Source organism: Melospiza georgiana, chromosome 2 (assembly GCF_028018845.1).
Source record: "Melospiza georgiana isolate bMelGeo1 chromosome 2, bMelGeo1.pri, whole genome shotgun sequence".
Classification (NCBI taxonomy): domain Eukaryota; kingdom Metazoa; phylum Chordata; class Aves; order Passeriformes; family Passerellidae; genus Melospiza; species Melospiza georgiana.
Window position 1 is genome coordinate 26,393,592 of NC_080431.1, and position 15,095 is coordinate 26,408,686.

Here is a 15,095-nt window from a genome sequence, read left to right on the forward strand (position 1 = left end):
TCTGGAGGCTATCATGTTCATGTGGGCAAGCTCTGTGTATTGACCAAGGTCTCTAGTAAAAAAGCAGTTTTAATCAGAAAAATTCTATTTAATTCTTGTATTTTCAGATAAAATAATAAAATTCCTTTCATCTTTATATTCTCTGTCTTATTTTAAATCCTGGCACTGCTTTAGGACTTCGAGCACTGCAAGCTGAAACTATATAAAATATATGTATAAAAATATATATTATAATGAACAATATAATATTCACTGTGGCCTGATTTCACTCTATAAAGTCTGTGTTCCAGATGTGTGTGGCCAGTGTAGTTCTCATCTACCCCTCTTACCTCACTTATATTGTGATTTTTTTCATTTTATGCATTCTATATCCTCACCAAGAAAGGAATCAATAAGTTCATGATGCTTTCTAAGTGCCTCCTCTAATGATTTTTATCAGAAAGAAGGAATTCTTTCCCCTCTTCTTGAGAAGACATGTCTGAACATTGGATCATGGGATAAATTGTATTGTCTACCCACAGAGATGCTATCTGATCATTCAAAAGAAAAGTTGCTATGTTGGCTGAGGTTTTTCCCCTCAGCACTCAAGACAGAGGAGACACTCCAGGAGTTATCTCTCTGAAACTTGCCTCAGTGCCTGATATCCACAATTTACTTCTGCCTGGTGATTTGTGTGGGCATCAGACTGACGGGTGTGGAGGGGAGAGCACTGGTGTCCAAAGGTAAGAACACCCTTACCTTCTGTGAAAAGTACAATGCAAGAGGAAATGCCACATTACCTTCTAAAGCTGATTGTTCTTTTGAGATCATTAATTGATCTCAAATTATGAGAGAGAGAGCAAATTGATCTCATAATTGAGAGAGAGCAAAAAAAGTCATTTATAAACCTTTTACTGTTCAGACATTTCTAAATTGAGCTTTCCACTTGTCGCCAACCATTCTTAATAATAAAGGAGAAACAGTGTAATCTTCTCCATTGTGGACTTTTTACCAAAACAAAAAACACATTTAGGTGAATCAAGACTCAGCACCAAAGTATATCTTAGAAACTTTATATTTCAAAAGCACAAACAAAATTTTTATATTGTTATTTGTTCCAATCAATATTATTCTGACATGGAAAAATATTACCAGTAATGAAAGCAAGTAATTTTTAGGTATCTTCCAAACCCTCCAGAAAATTATGTCCATCATTGATTTGTATTTCCCACTTTCAGAAAAGAAACACCTTCCTTGCAAAATCACTTCATTATCTTCTAGTCAAATAAACACACTCCCAGCTAAGAGTTGGGATAATCTGCCCTGATTGTATACATGAAAATGGACTAGCATAGCTCATCACCTCATGGAATCAGTAGGAAATATTCTTTGATAGGACAGGGAAAAATAAATAGCAAAAATGGTCAGTTCTGAACTTACAACTTCTCTGAATTAAACTTATATTAAAAATCACAATATAGCAGAAAACTTTGTTTTCTTTGTCTTGTCTAAAGTTTTCTTGTTTTACTTACTTTACTTATTTTACCAACTGCAAAGTTCACAACATTAAAAGACCTTGTCTTCACAAATATCTCTCCTTTCTGGTTGATGTGTGTTTACACAATGCAGTGACTCAGAAAGGAATATTTGTTTTGTTTTGTTTTGAGTTTGAGAGATCACTTGTGAGATTCTCTTGCTGTTTCCAGAAACGTTTACTGCTTCCACCATTTCTCATGACCACTTCAATCAGATGTTGAATAGCTGGTATGAGATTTGTATGAACAGCCAATCTTCAAAAAGTCTTGATCTAGCAGACAGTGCTTTGAAGCCATTGTAGCATTATGAAACATTAACTCTAATTTCATTTTAACCCAAGTGTATCTTGATGTTAGTTCATGTTTTCTGAGATACTCTAATTTTACTGGTCTGAAGATCAGTTTTTTAGACACAAACTATAAGATACTGCTTTGTGTCTGTGATCCAAAGCTAATTTTAAGAGTTGCATGTTGTCAGAGCAGAAGTTATTTGGCTTAGACAAACTCCCATAATCAGCTGTTTGATCTGTTGGAATATTGTCCACCTTATGGGAAAGTACACTTGCATGCAGATAAAAAAGGCATGTCATCTCTATAGGTCTTCTAACATGAATTCCTTCAAACATTTCTGCGGTCGAATGTTCTCATCTCTGTTCTCTTCTGGTGTTCCCAGAGTAACCTCTGAGTTCATCTCCATTTGCATTGACATATGTTGCTGTTGGATAAAAATTACATTATGCATAAAGTACACATTCACTGGTATTCAAAATTCTGTGCATTTCTACAAGCACTCAACTTATTTGGCATATATCTGGGATTAGGATATATTGCTTACTCTGTTGCAACTGGAATACAAAGATTATGCTAATTACTCTCTCAATCTACAAGTTACTCACAGGCAAATTTACTTTGTTGTTCTGAGCCTTCATTTTATTTCTTGTCACTCTCCAGGCTGATATGACTATTGTGCCATCAACAATCACTTGAATCCAAAGACCACAGTGTTGTCTCAGAAATTTGTTGCTATCATGTAGACAGTAACTCCCCAGCTGTGCTGAAGTCTTCTGTCAAAGGTTTATTCAGTGTTTGTAATAGTTAAGGGACAGAAATAAATTCTTTTACTGTCAGTAACATTAAATATAGGTTTTTTTGTGATTATATTTTGAATACAAAGACCTCTACATAGCAGTTTACACAGTTCTAACATGAAGGGAGATACAGAATATAAAGCTGATGGTTATGATTCTTTATTCTGCTAGCCCATATTCATAGCCACAATGGGTATTATCAATTAATTTGCTCACAATTACTGGTAAAAATGGGTGAGAAGGACTTCAGCACAGAAGAGGTGATAAATATACTCTTTAACCAGCTGAGCTCAGGGTCAACATGGCACTTTTAGCATCCAGTTTGGTCAAATTATACTGACCAGAAGTATCATAGAAATTGTTCTGAATCCTGAGAATATGAGACTTGGCCTCAGGCCAGTTCTGGACCTCTTGAGCTTTTCTGAGATGAGTGCAGTGAAGAGGAGGAGCACAGTCTGCTCTGGGACCCAGCCCAAGGCTTGTGGAATGAGCTCCAGGTGCAAGTTTAAAACACTCCAATCTTTTAATTTGTCATTTGCTTATATAGAATATGCACATAATTTTCCCCATAAATTCATTTTGAGAAGATAAGATTAAACACAACAACCCATTCCTCTTGTCTCAAATTATGTTTCCTGGACTGAGATTTCTGTCAATGATGTAGGTATATTATTAAAAAATGCCCCAAAACACAATATTGGAAGGCATACATCTTTCTCCTGGGAAAGAAAGCAGCATAAGGAAACACAATGGAAATTATTAGTTAAATTGCTGAATGCTCTACTAGATCTTGATATTTTGATATAAGGCAAGATAGAGTAAAATTTACAGAAATCCTGCTGAGGCTCTGAACAAATATTTTGAGCACACAGATCAGAGAAAATCCTCATTACAGTCTCCTTTTTCAATGGTGCTTTCCACCAAAAAATCATAATGGTGGAAATGACCTGTGCCTTCTCATGCGTTGCAGAACCAGGTAAGAAGCAATCTTACTGTCCCTTCTAGCACACAGTTCACTGTTCAGCTTTTCTGGAGTCACAGGCAGATCTAAACTACTGCCTGACTAGCACATTTTTCCTTGCAAGTCACACAATGACAGCAATAAGGAACACTGAATGTGCAAGCCAAGGAGCTCCATTAACAATAGTCTCCAAATACTGTAAATATTTAGTCCTTGTTTTGCCAAGTTGACTAAAGACTTGTAATGAGGCATGAGATAAGCAAGCACCTGAGCTCATAGTGCATCAGCTCTTCCAAAGCTAACAGCTCTGCTTGTGGCTTTGTCCTGAAGCAGGGGCACAGCTGTGGTAGGTTACATTGCAAGCATTGTGCAGCCTCCTCCTTCCTGCTAGAAGAATGTGCACGTTTGCTGCTGCAGAGCCAATGACTCGCAGATAGTCACCAAAAGTTCCCCTTGATAGCTGGCTGACATGCTTACATGTATAACATCCCATAACTGACTATTCCTTAGGGACTCAGGGTGATCACTCCTTAAAATGTTGGCCCACTGAGTGGGGATATGCTGAAAAACCTTGGAGCACACGGGACATTTTAGTCCCCTGAGGATTTGCTCCATCCTGTCTACTGACATCAGTCCTGTAACCTCCACAAGGTATTCTGTTCTCACAACGAATGCTGTACATACCTTTTCCCTCTTGTTTTTTGTTTGTTTTTTTTTTTGTTTGGTTGGTTTTTTTTTCTGGTTTTTTTTTGTTTGTTTTTTGATTTTTGTTTTTTTGGTTTTGTTTTTTTTGGGGGGTTTTGTTTTGTTTTGTTTTGTTTTAATTAGATGCTGCTCCAAATGCAGTGCTGTTCCATCCGATTGCAAGTAATGTCATGCATGTCTGTGTGGTGAGAGAAAAAAGAGAAACAAGACACGCTACCTGGTGGTGAGTCTCATCTGCTAACCATGTTTTGATATTGTTTGAAGGATGTGGAACAGGTGTGGTTAAAACTTCCAGGCATCTGTACCTGCAAGACAGTGATACAGGCACGCTACTATTCTTGTCTGCAGGAACAGATAAGACATTAATATAATATGTATTTGTAATATATATTCCAGTTCCAAGGCAGACATCTACTATTTCTAAAGCCATTTAAATTTTTTTTTCTTTCCTTTCACTGGAGACAGTTTTTTCAACATTTTCACTAGCTCTTCTTTAGCCTAACTGGTTTCTAACCTGCAAGAGTTTTAAAAGGACTGGATGCATATTAAAAAACCTATCATTTCTACACAAATAATATTTCCAAGCAAAATGAGAACTTGTGGCATGCCACTCTGTCTGTAGCTTAAAAAATTATTCCTATGTACTCTTTCCATAATTAAAAATTGATAATTTCTTTTATACGAATCAGGAATAATGATTAGTCACTAATTAAATAGTAAGTTTACTTTTAATAGAGGCTCCACTTCCACACTGCACCTTCCAAATACTAAGGTATCTTGAGTCATCCTCCTATCCTGGACAAGTTTATTTCTCAGTTCAAGAAAGCCTTTGCTGCCATAGGCAGCTGCCAATAGGGAAGCTGTGTTGCCAGGCAGAAAAGCAGTGGCATAGAGAGAGTTAGCAGCATTAACTGCTGGGGGGTGCAGGGCCACTACTCTACTTTGCTCTACTAATGGTATTAATAGTACAGCCAAGGAAATTCATTCCACCAGACTGACTTCCCCTTTTATTTCTAGCAAAGTCTCCCATTTAGAGTGAAAAACTACTGTCATAACACCCATGGATTATGAAATTAAATTGGACAGCATGACATGCAGTTCATCTCTGGTCTGATTAATAGAGGTGGCCTTGATGCAGAATGTGTGAAAGTATGGGGCAGAGTCACACTGAAGATAGAGAGGCAGCTGTCAGAGTAAGATTAAAAAATGTCATTTATAGTGGCAGAAATACATCAGAGAGTAGGGTGTGAGACTGGATCTGTGGGGGACTGTGGTAGGAGCTGAGAGAGAAGAATTACAGGTGTCAGTGTCTTACACTAGGTCATAACATCAAGCACTAGTTTGTTAGAAAAATAGTTGGAAAGGAGCAATTTACTGCTTCTTGAGAAAATCTGTGTTTGACTTTTTCCATTATATGGTTTACTCTCATCCTGACCCCTCTTAAATTTATACAATCATCAAAATAGTACACTACCTTCTACATGCATATATCAGCAGACCTCCAAGGAAAACCAGAGAACAAAACAATGTGAGGCTTAGCAGTAGGATATCCACTGTCTTTTCTTAAAAAAAAAAAAAAAAAGAAAAAAAAAAAAAAAAAAAAGAAAAAGGAAAAAGAAAAAAGAAAAAAAAAAAAGGGAAAAGTAATGTTAATTAAATGGGAGAGGCTAGGATAGTTAATAAATTGATGAATTGCACATGGACTCATAAATATTGCTCTATTCCTGAACTGTCACAGATTTAAAGAAACATTTCCTGGAGATTTTTTTAGGGGAAAAGGGCTTCTGACTTCAGCACTGTTCCTTCCTCCCCTTCCTCCTTCTAGCCCTCAGCCTTGCTGCTGTCTTTGTCCAGTACTTCCTCTTGCTTCATTCCATTCCCTTCTTTTCCAGGAATTCTGGTCTCATATCCTGGGCATGGCCTGTCCTGCCACTGGATATTTCCACACAGCCTTGATCCCTCTGGATATGAAACCCTCTGTCCATCTGCTCTTGGTACCTCTGCTGCTGCTCCTGGGCTCCTACTGCTGCTGCTCCCATCTCCACACACCATGGGTCCCCCTCTTCTGCCTCCTCACCACTTCACAGCTGTAACTGATTTAAGGCAAGATAAAAATAAAAGCATTTTGTCGAGCAAAATATTCTTTTTGATTCAAGAAGCAGCATTTGGTTTCTATTATACTTACCTTTTTGACCCTGCTTGGCATAGTCCTAAAGAAATGGCATCAATACATATTTATATTGTTCAACAAATACTACTACTCTGTACCTTGCATTTCTTCCTCCAAAATACCCAAAATAGCAATGTATTTGGTTGACTCAGAAATATTTTCTGGGAAATTTTATTTCTTGTTTAATATCTAGCTTCAGAACCACAAATAGTTTGGACCAGTTTTAACTAAGTATTTTGAAGAAAAACAGACAAGGACAGCTCTTAAAATATTTATAGTCTGAGGCCAGTTAACCAGTGGTGTTAGGATCAATCTAGATTAAAAATCAAAGTATAAAAGAATAAAAGTTCTGAGTTTGAACCCATTTATTTCCACAAATTTCATATGAAACCAAGAAAAAAACTCAGAAACTTGTGGGTAGAACTTATAAGAACATGTCTTATCTTCTTTAAAGTACAAAACTACTCTTTATTCACTTTAAGATGAAAAGGAAGTTACTTTCTTCTTGCTGTCTGAGATGAGGGCTCAGAAAACTTATTCTGAACCACCTCTGGACTGTGTAGTAGAATTTTTTTTGAGTTTGTGGTAATTTCTCTGCATCATTCTGCTAACCCTACATTGTGCACACACCCAGAAGAAGAGGAAGTCCTGTTCTTATCATCAGCTGAACCACAAAGGGGTTTGCTTCTCCTGCTTTCTTACTTCTTGCATTTTGGAGAGCAGCAAGAAAAAGAAGCACATAAATTCTTTTGGGTACACCATTTCTTGGTGGGTTTGTTTTTTTTCAGATGCAAATGCTTTAAGTTTGACAGAAATAACAGAACTTTGAAACCAAAACTAGTGGCTTGGTTTGCAAAAATGCAGAACACTTCTGAATTACTACAAACTTCAAAGTGATCTGTGAATGCTCATCAGCTCTAAAAATTAGACCAATTATTTCAAGTTTCTACATATGAATAAAGCTGATTAAACATTTCTTTTTTTAGCAGAAGGTTTTTATAGTAAACAGCTCAGTTCAGGTTAAATTGTGAAGATTTTTTTTGAGGGCATATGCTAATTCCAAAGGAGAATTAATGTTTTCCTCATGAGAAAATTAGCAAATTCTTTTCATGTCAAAGGAACATTTCAGAACAAATATTTTAGTTATGTTTTGAATTATGTTATTTCATTTTGATGCTTCAGCTTTTTTTTTTAATTAAGGCTAAAATGCCTTTTTAAAATGCATTCTTAAAGAAATGTTGCACATTTCCTAGATGAAACAGTGGAATGTCAAGGAGAAGCAAACAGAAAGCAGGTCATGCTATGCCTCTTCAAGAATTTCAGTAGAAAGAGATCCTGTAACTCCAGAAAAATTGACACATTAAAAAAAATATTGAATGGATGGTTTTTATTCAGGTTACTTGCATAGTGTCCATTTATACATGCTTCCAATTAGAAGCAGATAGAATAATTTCCACAGAATCCAAAGTAAAATGGACAGAAAAATTTGTCTCAGCATGAAAGGAGGTATGTAAAGAGATTTGGCTGAGCACCTGACCCTCCAATGGAATAACTCCATATATTAATTTTATAAAAACCACTGATTCTTCCTGAGTAGGAAGGAGGGAAACTGCTGCACCACATGTGCAAAAATATAACATCTCGCCTGGCATTTCCTGTCCTCAGATAAATAGGGATTTGAAGCTCAAAGATCAATAGGACCTATTCCAAAATACAGTCTGTTTTATTAAATAATGACACTCACCTTGTTTTGTTTTACTACCCATAGTACTGTGCTTTTTTTTGCATGCTGACACACAAGTTTTTCTTTATAAATACAGCCTCAAACCACTGTAATACTTCCCCTCTGCTTAAGCTGATGGTAGAAAGCTTCTGCATGTGGAGACATTTTTCTCATCATGGAAAGCACACCAGTGTTAGGGGTTTTCTTTATAGAGGTTGAAGGAAAAGTATTGTAGTAGTTTTGTTTACTTTGCTTTTGCAATGCTCTTGTTTACTTTGTGCTCAAGTGAGATGTTGGGGCCAGAGCACATAAATTTAAATAAGAGTTAAACCATTTCCTATTCTGTCAGATAAGAAATTATTCCACCAGTGTAATAAGTGACATTTTGGCCTTAGTCCTTAAAGACTATATGGTTTGATGAATGGTAGGACTTTTGTGGATTTCTTGGCTTACTAACTCCAGTTGAAAGTATTTTTAGAGATGTGTGGGCCGTCCTTTGCAGGGCAAGGCAACAGGGTGGAGGGATGATGGTGTAAGGACCTAGTCAGCTGCTGACCATTGTTCTTTCTTAAAGGCTGTCAAGAGTCAGGACAGCAGTTCTGTAAAAAGCAGGGAATTAGAGCTCAGACTAAGGACTCTGCTTCCCTACAGCAGAGCTGTGTGAGCCTGGTGTGTGCCATGGACCCCCAGGTACAGTTATGCCCCAATACCAGCCTGGAGCAAAAGAGAGGCAGTAATGAAGTAAATATCCTGAATGGCAATAACATAGCTCATGAAAACAGCAATGAGTAGCAAGTACATAACTTACCATCATGAATAAACACTGGTTCGCTCCATTCACTCCAGATCTTGTTTGCTATGCAAATCTCTTTCTTTACCCTCACTTGTGCTGCACATCTTTTTGCTGGCTTATGAAATGGATACTTATAGTTCTCTGCAGTGACATTTGCAATCTATCAAGAGAGGTTTGGGGGATTGTTTTAAAATATTTTGCATTGCAGTTCAAACAGATGTAAACTAGGGATGTCAAATACTACTATTTGCATCTCTAACTAGTAGGAAGAGATTTTCAGAACAAGTTCTTATGTCTAGATACAATTGACTCTCATCTGATGTGTGTTAAAACTCAGAACTGAACATGAAAAGAGACTGGAATTGACAAGATGCAAGGAGGTATAATTTATGTCAGGACATTAGGAATTTGAAAACTCTGATTCCCCTTTCATTTTTTATCACACCACATATAGGATGAACACTGTAACTATGGAACTGCAAGTTTCAAGATTTTGGTGTGGGTAGTCTGCTACACTTGCTTCTCTGTTAGAATAAAATCTTTCATTTTTCACCTGAAGGATATCCATTGTTTTTGTGGCTATCCTGAAATATCTTTAATTGTGCCTATGAAAAAAAAAAAAAGAACATCACTTCAAAAGATCAAGTCCAAACATGGAGTGGTGGAATTTAAAGAAGATGGATCTTTAAATAATCCCTAACCACTTTTAAATACTGAAGCAAACTTCTATAAATAAACAATGTTGGAAATTTTAGAAGTAATAAGAAAGAGAGAAAACTCTTGCTTGTGGAAGTTAAAAGTGATGTTAAAAGGCTGCAAAGAAGTAGAAAGTATGAATCTCATACATGGAGAAACATGGAATCTTTGCTTCCTTGGTGTTAGGAAAGCACGATCTGTTCTCTTCATACTGGCTGATGTGGTGTGGATTTGACTCTGTGCACCATGTCAGTTCTTTCTGTTCCCTTTAAGGCTTTTCCAGTTCTGGTGTCTATTAATATTTTGTAGCACCCAAAGCACAATATGAAACTTCAGGGGAAACTCAGCATCTAAACGGGCAAGTTAGTCACAACCTGCATCTTACATGTGACATGCTGGTCATATACACTTAAATAACATTTGACCTTTGCCTAACACAGAATGATTGACTCAGTTTGTGGTTCAATGCAATCCACAGGCCTTCTTTCTTCTGTGATGACTCCTATATTTTAATTCCTTATTTTGTGTTGACATATTTGACCTGAATTTCCTAATCATAGGATTTTCCTTATTACCGAGTTTTGGCTTGTTGATTTCAGAATTAAACAGAATTTCAAGTTCTAATCTTGTTTTCCATGGTACTTGACAATCTTTCCTAACTTTGAGACAATATTCTTTTTCTATAACAAAAAAAGTCAATACAGTCTATGTGATAATAATGTACGATTCAAATTTAATATAGAAGACAAAACCTTCAACTTCATTCAATGCAAGCCTGACTCTGAAAGATTTCATAAAATATATTGATTTTTCATTTTTATCAGAAAGACAAGTTGTATTATTTATTAAAGACAAAGGGATTTCTTTCAAGTTTGTTTGAGATTAAATTCTGTTAAGTTTGAGGAATGCCTTGTTTTTGTGGAAGTTATGTTGTACAAACTAAGGGTACTACCAGGAAAGCTGATTACCTTATGATCTGTTATTTTCACCTGGTACAAAAAACACTTTTTCCTTGCTGAACCAATAGTAGGTGGAGGCTTCCAATGAATTTTAATACTTTTGTTTTCGAGGGAAACTGAGACATTGATTGGCGGGTTCAGCTTCTCTGAAAAATAAAAGAGTGCAGAGAGACCTTCTGTACCTCATGCTCTTTCTTGTATTTAAACAGATGTAAAACAAATGAAAATACATCAGTCCTTAAAATACACAGCTGAGTGTTTTGGAGTTTGCCACACGCAAAAACATTCCAGTGAGTGACACATTTTCTTTGAAATTGCTGTTCAGTAAGTACCTCAAAATAAAGAGACATAGTTGGGGTTTCCCATGTATCTTTCTAGGAAAGGCAGAAAGAGGGAAGGAGAAGAAGGCCCTCTCCAGAGTCAGTGTTGGTGTAGAGGAGACCTTGAGTCTGCTACTGGCTCCATGTCGTGTAGGATACATGTGTTTTGTCTACCCTCAGTCCTGGTATTACTACTTTTAAAAAATGGAATTTCTTCTCTCAGAGAGGGGTTGCAGTGGGGACACTTATAAAGTCTTCATACAATCTTAGAAGGGTTTGGGTTTTAAGGGGCCTTAAGGATCACCTAGTTCCAAATCCCCTGCATGGGCAGGGCCACCTCCCATTAGAGCAGGTTGCTCAAACCTCCATTGAACATGTCCTTGAACACTTCCAGGGATGGGGCATCCACAATTTCCCACAACAGCCTGTTGCCCAGAGAATTGTCAGATTCAATATGTGAAGATTTCTGCAGATGCTTAAGAATTATCTCTCTTTCTCTCTCCTGCAGAGGAGCAAGCAAGCACTTGCTATGGAGGAAGTACAGTGTTGGACATTTGAGGCCCCAGGATTTCAGCTCATATATATATTCAGCTTATATCTGGACTCATATAAGCAAGCCTATAGTTATTTTTTAGCGTGGCAAGTGTTAGAGCACTGCTGCTGAGTGTGTGCTCAGTACCCAGGCATCCTCAGTCCTTCTCAGCTGCTGCTGCATTTCTATGAAAGGAAGATCTCCAGCTGGAGTTTTCTGAAAAATCCCTGCCAGCAGAGGCAGAAGTGCCTGGCAAGTTTCTGCAGACGGGGTCAGTGAGGTCTGGGGATGGCAGGGCGGCACTGTGAGAGAAGCCAGAGAGGGTGAGGGCAGCAGGACGGGTCCCTGCAGCTGCTGTGCTTGCTCCAGCAGCCTTCGAGGGTGGGGGCACACCATGAGCCCTGAAGAGACATGAGCCATGACAAGAGGAAGAAGCAGAGGTTCTATGCTTAGTCTCTAAAATACTGCTGCCAGACCACTCTCCCCTCTGTAAGGATGTCAAGAAAAGGCAGCAATTTCATTTCTTCCTTTTGTCATATATCAGATTATAGTTGCCTCTGATTGCAGTGTAATGCTTTAGGTAAAGCAAACAATTTTAGTGTCTTAGAAAAGGTTAGATAAGATCTAACTCAGAATAAATATTTAGAGTTTTAAATTATATTTTTATGATCCCTTGAGCTATGACTAATTCCCAGGTTACAGGTCTGGAAGACAATCAACATGTTAAAGACTTAAAAGGCATTTGAATCTGCAATCTTTGCTAAATTGCAGGTGAATTTCTTACCCATGAGATTAATTCAAAGTTCCCAGAGAAGTTAGGAAAAGTAATTTTATATGATCATTCAAAACTGTTGATAATTAAAAATAACTGCCAAGATATTTTTAACTTAAAAAATAAATAAAAATTCTACTAATGTTTGAGAACATTCATATTCTTAAATTCAGGTTATAAGTGAGACTTGTGACTATTTATGTTCTTTTTTCTTAATCACACTTGCTCAGCACTATAAAAAAAGGATAGAAAAGAAAAAACTGTAGAAACAAGGGTACAATAGTTATAAATAGTTTCCTCACATTAGCCTATCTTATCTTTTAATTAAAATTATAGATAAACAAGGTTTTTAAATCAGACAAAAAAATTAAAAAGTCTACATTCCTAATCCATTTTGTTTAATCTTTGTGCAACATTCACACTAAGATGAATGCCTAAATAGTTGGAATTAATATTATGACTATGTCACACCTTTTTTGCTTTTCATGAAGTAACCAATAAATAAAATTTTCATAATATACAGTAATAGACAATACTTACCTATTTTCTGAGGTGTGAAAGCTTTGAAATAAGACAATACTCTTGAACTATTTCTCAAATTTCTCACAGTTATGTTTAAATTTATTTTCCTTGATGGTTGGAAATGTATTTCTTTCATATAGCATCCAATATTTTTCTTCCTTGCATTTTTTATGTATTGCTGGCATGCAAAAACCTTTCCTACATGTCTTTGAGAAGGAAATAGAAGGTTTTTTTAAATCCAAGACTTAGGTCCAAAATCATGGTTTCATACTTATTTTGCTAAACATCCTTTACCTGTATGAGGTAAAGATCTGGATATCTTCGGGAGCTTCTGCTTTGATGTGCCAGGTGCAATTGAAAAAAGAAATGTTATATATGATGCATGAAAGATTCTGAATGTAAACTGCAACAAAGAAATGGTAAAAAGAAAGAGTCATGTTGATTGTACATTGATTTCCTAATAACAACATGATGGTTGCCTTTACAAACCCATTATATTGGCTTATTTCTAGAAGCATGAAAAAATACATTCTGAGAAAAAATAGGTCTTTTTGCTTTGTAGACTGTGAAAATTGGGATGCATATTTACTACTGACACCAAAGCCTTACTAACCCACTTCAAAATAAATTAAAATCTCTGATCTTTTAAGAATTGCTGAAATCATATGATACAGAAGGCAATCTTTATGATACATGAGTTCCTAGGGAAAATGAAAAGAGGGTTTGGGTCATACTGACATCTTGCTCAGCAGAGCTGGAGTTTTCTGAATCTGAACATATCTAATAAAGGAAATAATTCTGCAATATCTCAAGGTATTATGAACCATATTCTTAACATGTCTTTTCCAAAAAAAAAAAAAAGTAGCAGAAGATAATAATGAGATTTCAGAAATTCTCCAAGACAGGAAATTATCATAAATGCTTGGATGTCCTAACAACAAGCAGGAAATAGCTGACCTGGAGGTGCCTTGTAAGTAAGTTCTGTCCAGTCACTCTCCTTAATTATGTCTTCTGTTTCTTTTGCAAAAAGTTGTGTCTTAACTTTAGCATTAAAACCAGAGTGTAATTGAAGATGTATTATCTTTTCCTTCTCCTGCAGTCTTTCCTAGGAGGAGGAAGAAGAAACTCCATGAAGATAGACAGTTCTAAGTATTGAAAGGGAAATTATGCAAACTCATCTACTGAATAATACAATATATTATTTCACTTTACACTATGTGCAACCTCTGAAGAACTTACTTTCCTCTCCTTAGTGGTATTGAAGAACTTATAACTCAAAATATACTTCACGGTGTATTTCTTGGTTTCTTCTTTTGTCAGGTTGTTGTTCCAGGACAAAATGACTCTTGAATCATCCTTGGTGGCCCACATAACATTATGCAGCCTAAGTGCATCTGCAATTACATAGAGAGAGGATCACCCACTGTGTACACTAAGGAATTGTCTCTCAGCAAGGCTTGCATGCCCAGTAGCTCTGTCAGGACCTCTGCTCTTGTGTGGAGCAGGAATTTCTGAGCTTTGCTGAATATGACTTTCAGCAATGGGAATCATGCTGCTCTTTGCAGCTCTCAAAATTAATTGATTCACTTTTGCCTGTCTTGGACACCTCCCCTACTGCAGGTCTCTGTTTCTCCCTATGGGCCATAGAAAGTGCCTTGACAAGTTCAGATTAGAGATCTGGCAAGGTTAGCATAGGATGAACTGTTAATAGGCTACTTACCCTTTATGTCTTCTTTTCCACTTGCCAGGACTGTGGAAAACAGTTTCTTATGTTGGAAAAAGCTCAATATCAGCAGGACATGAATGACTGTCACACATGCCATAGCAAATGTTTTGGGCCACAGGTCTGAAGGAACTGGGGACTCTTCAGTTCCAAGCTTGGTTGAAAAAGTACTTAGAACATGCTGTTTTCATTTTGCACCTGTGAAATATTAGGAAAGGGTCACCTAGATGCTTAAAAGGTGTCTAGAGTACAAAAGGTAAATATGAAATGGCATTTCTTTGACAGCTCTTGTTGACTGGTGCCTGCTGTTGCCAGGATGTTTGTACTGAGCCCACTCTTTGACTGGGGGCCAGAGAGAACGTGTGCCCTAGAGCACAGCTTCTGAGTGACAGCACAGCTTTGATTGCAAGCCAGCAGCACAGATATGACACTGCTGACACTGCAAGTGTTTAGGCTGGGCCCACCTGACATAACCATGACTAGATTTAAGCCCAGCAGCTCTCCTTGTGTGTTCTCTGGCCTCTTGTGACCGCAGAGAACTGTCATTTTCTAGACTGCGACTTGTGTTACTGGTTTAGGAGGATATGAACCATTAGAGATTAATCCTGCCATTTGAA

General features: G+C 37.1%; 1 protein-coding gene across 1 annotated transcript; it reads right to left on the bottom strand.

Annotated features, from left to right (window-relative positions):
• Window positions 1-2,106: 2,106 nt before the first annotated feature.
• Window positions 2,107-14,578, bottom strand: LOC131080683 (interleukin-5 receptor subunit alpha-like). Its single transcript, XM_058019156.1, has 10 exons — window positions 14,476-14,578; window positions 13,995-14,149; window positions 13,713-13,860; window positions 13,050-13,158; window positions 12,774-12,961; window positions 10,619-10,755; window positions 8,970-9,114; window positions 5,743-5,830; window positions 4,486-4,573; window positions 2,107-2,229 (listed from the first exon to the last, which is right to left on the bottom strand). The coding sequence occupies exons 1-10, from the start codon at window positions 14,576-14,578 to the stop codon at window positions 2,107-2,109; spliced, it is 1,284 nt and encodes a 427-aa protein (XP_057875139.1).
• Window positions 14,579-15,095: the final 517 nt, after the last annotated feature.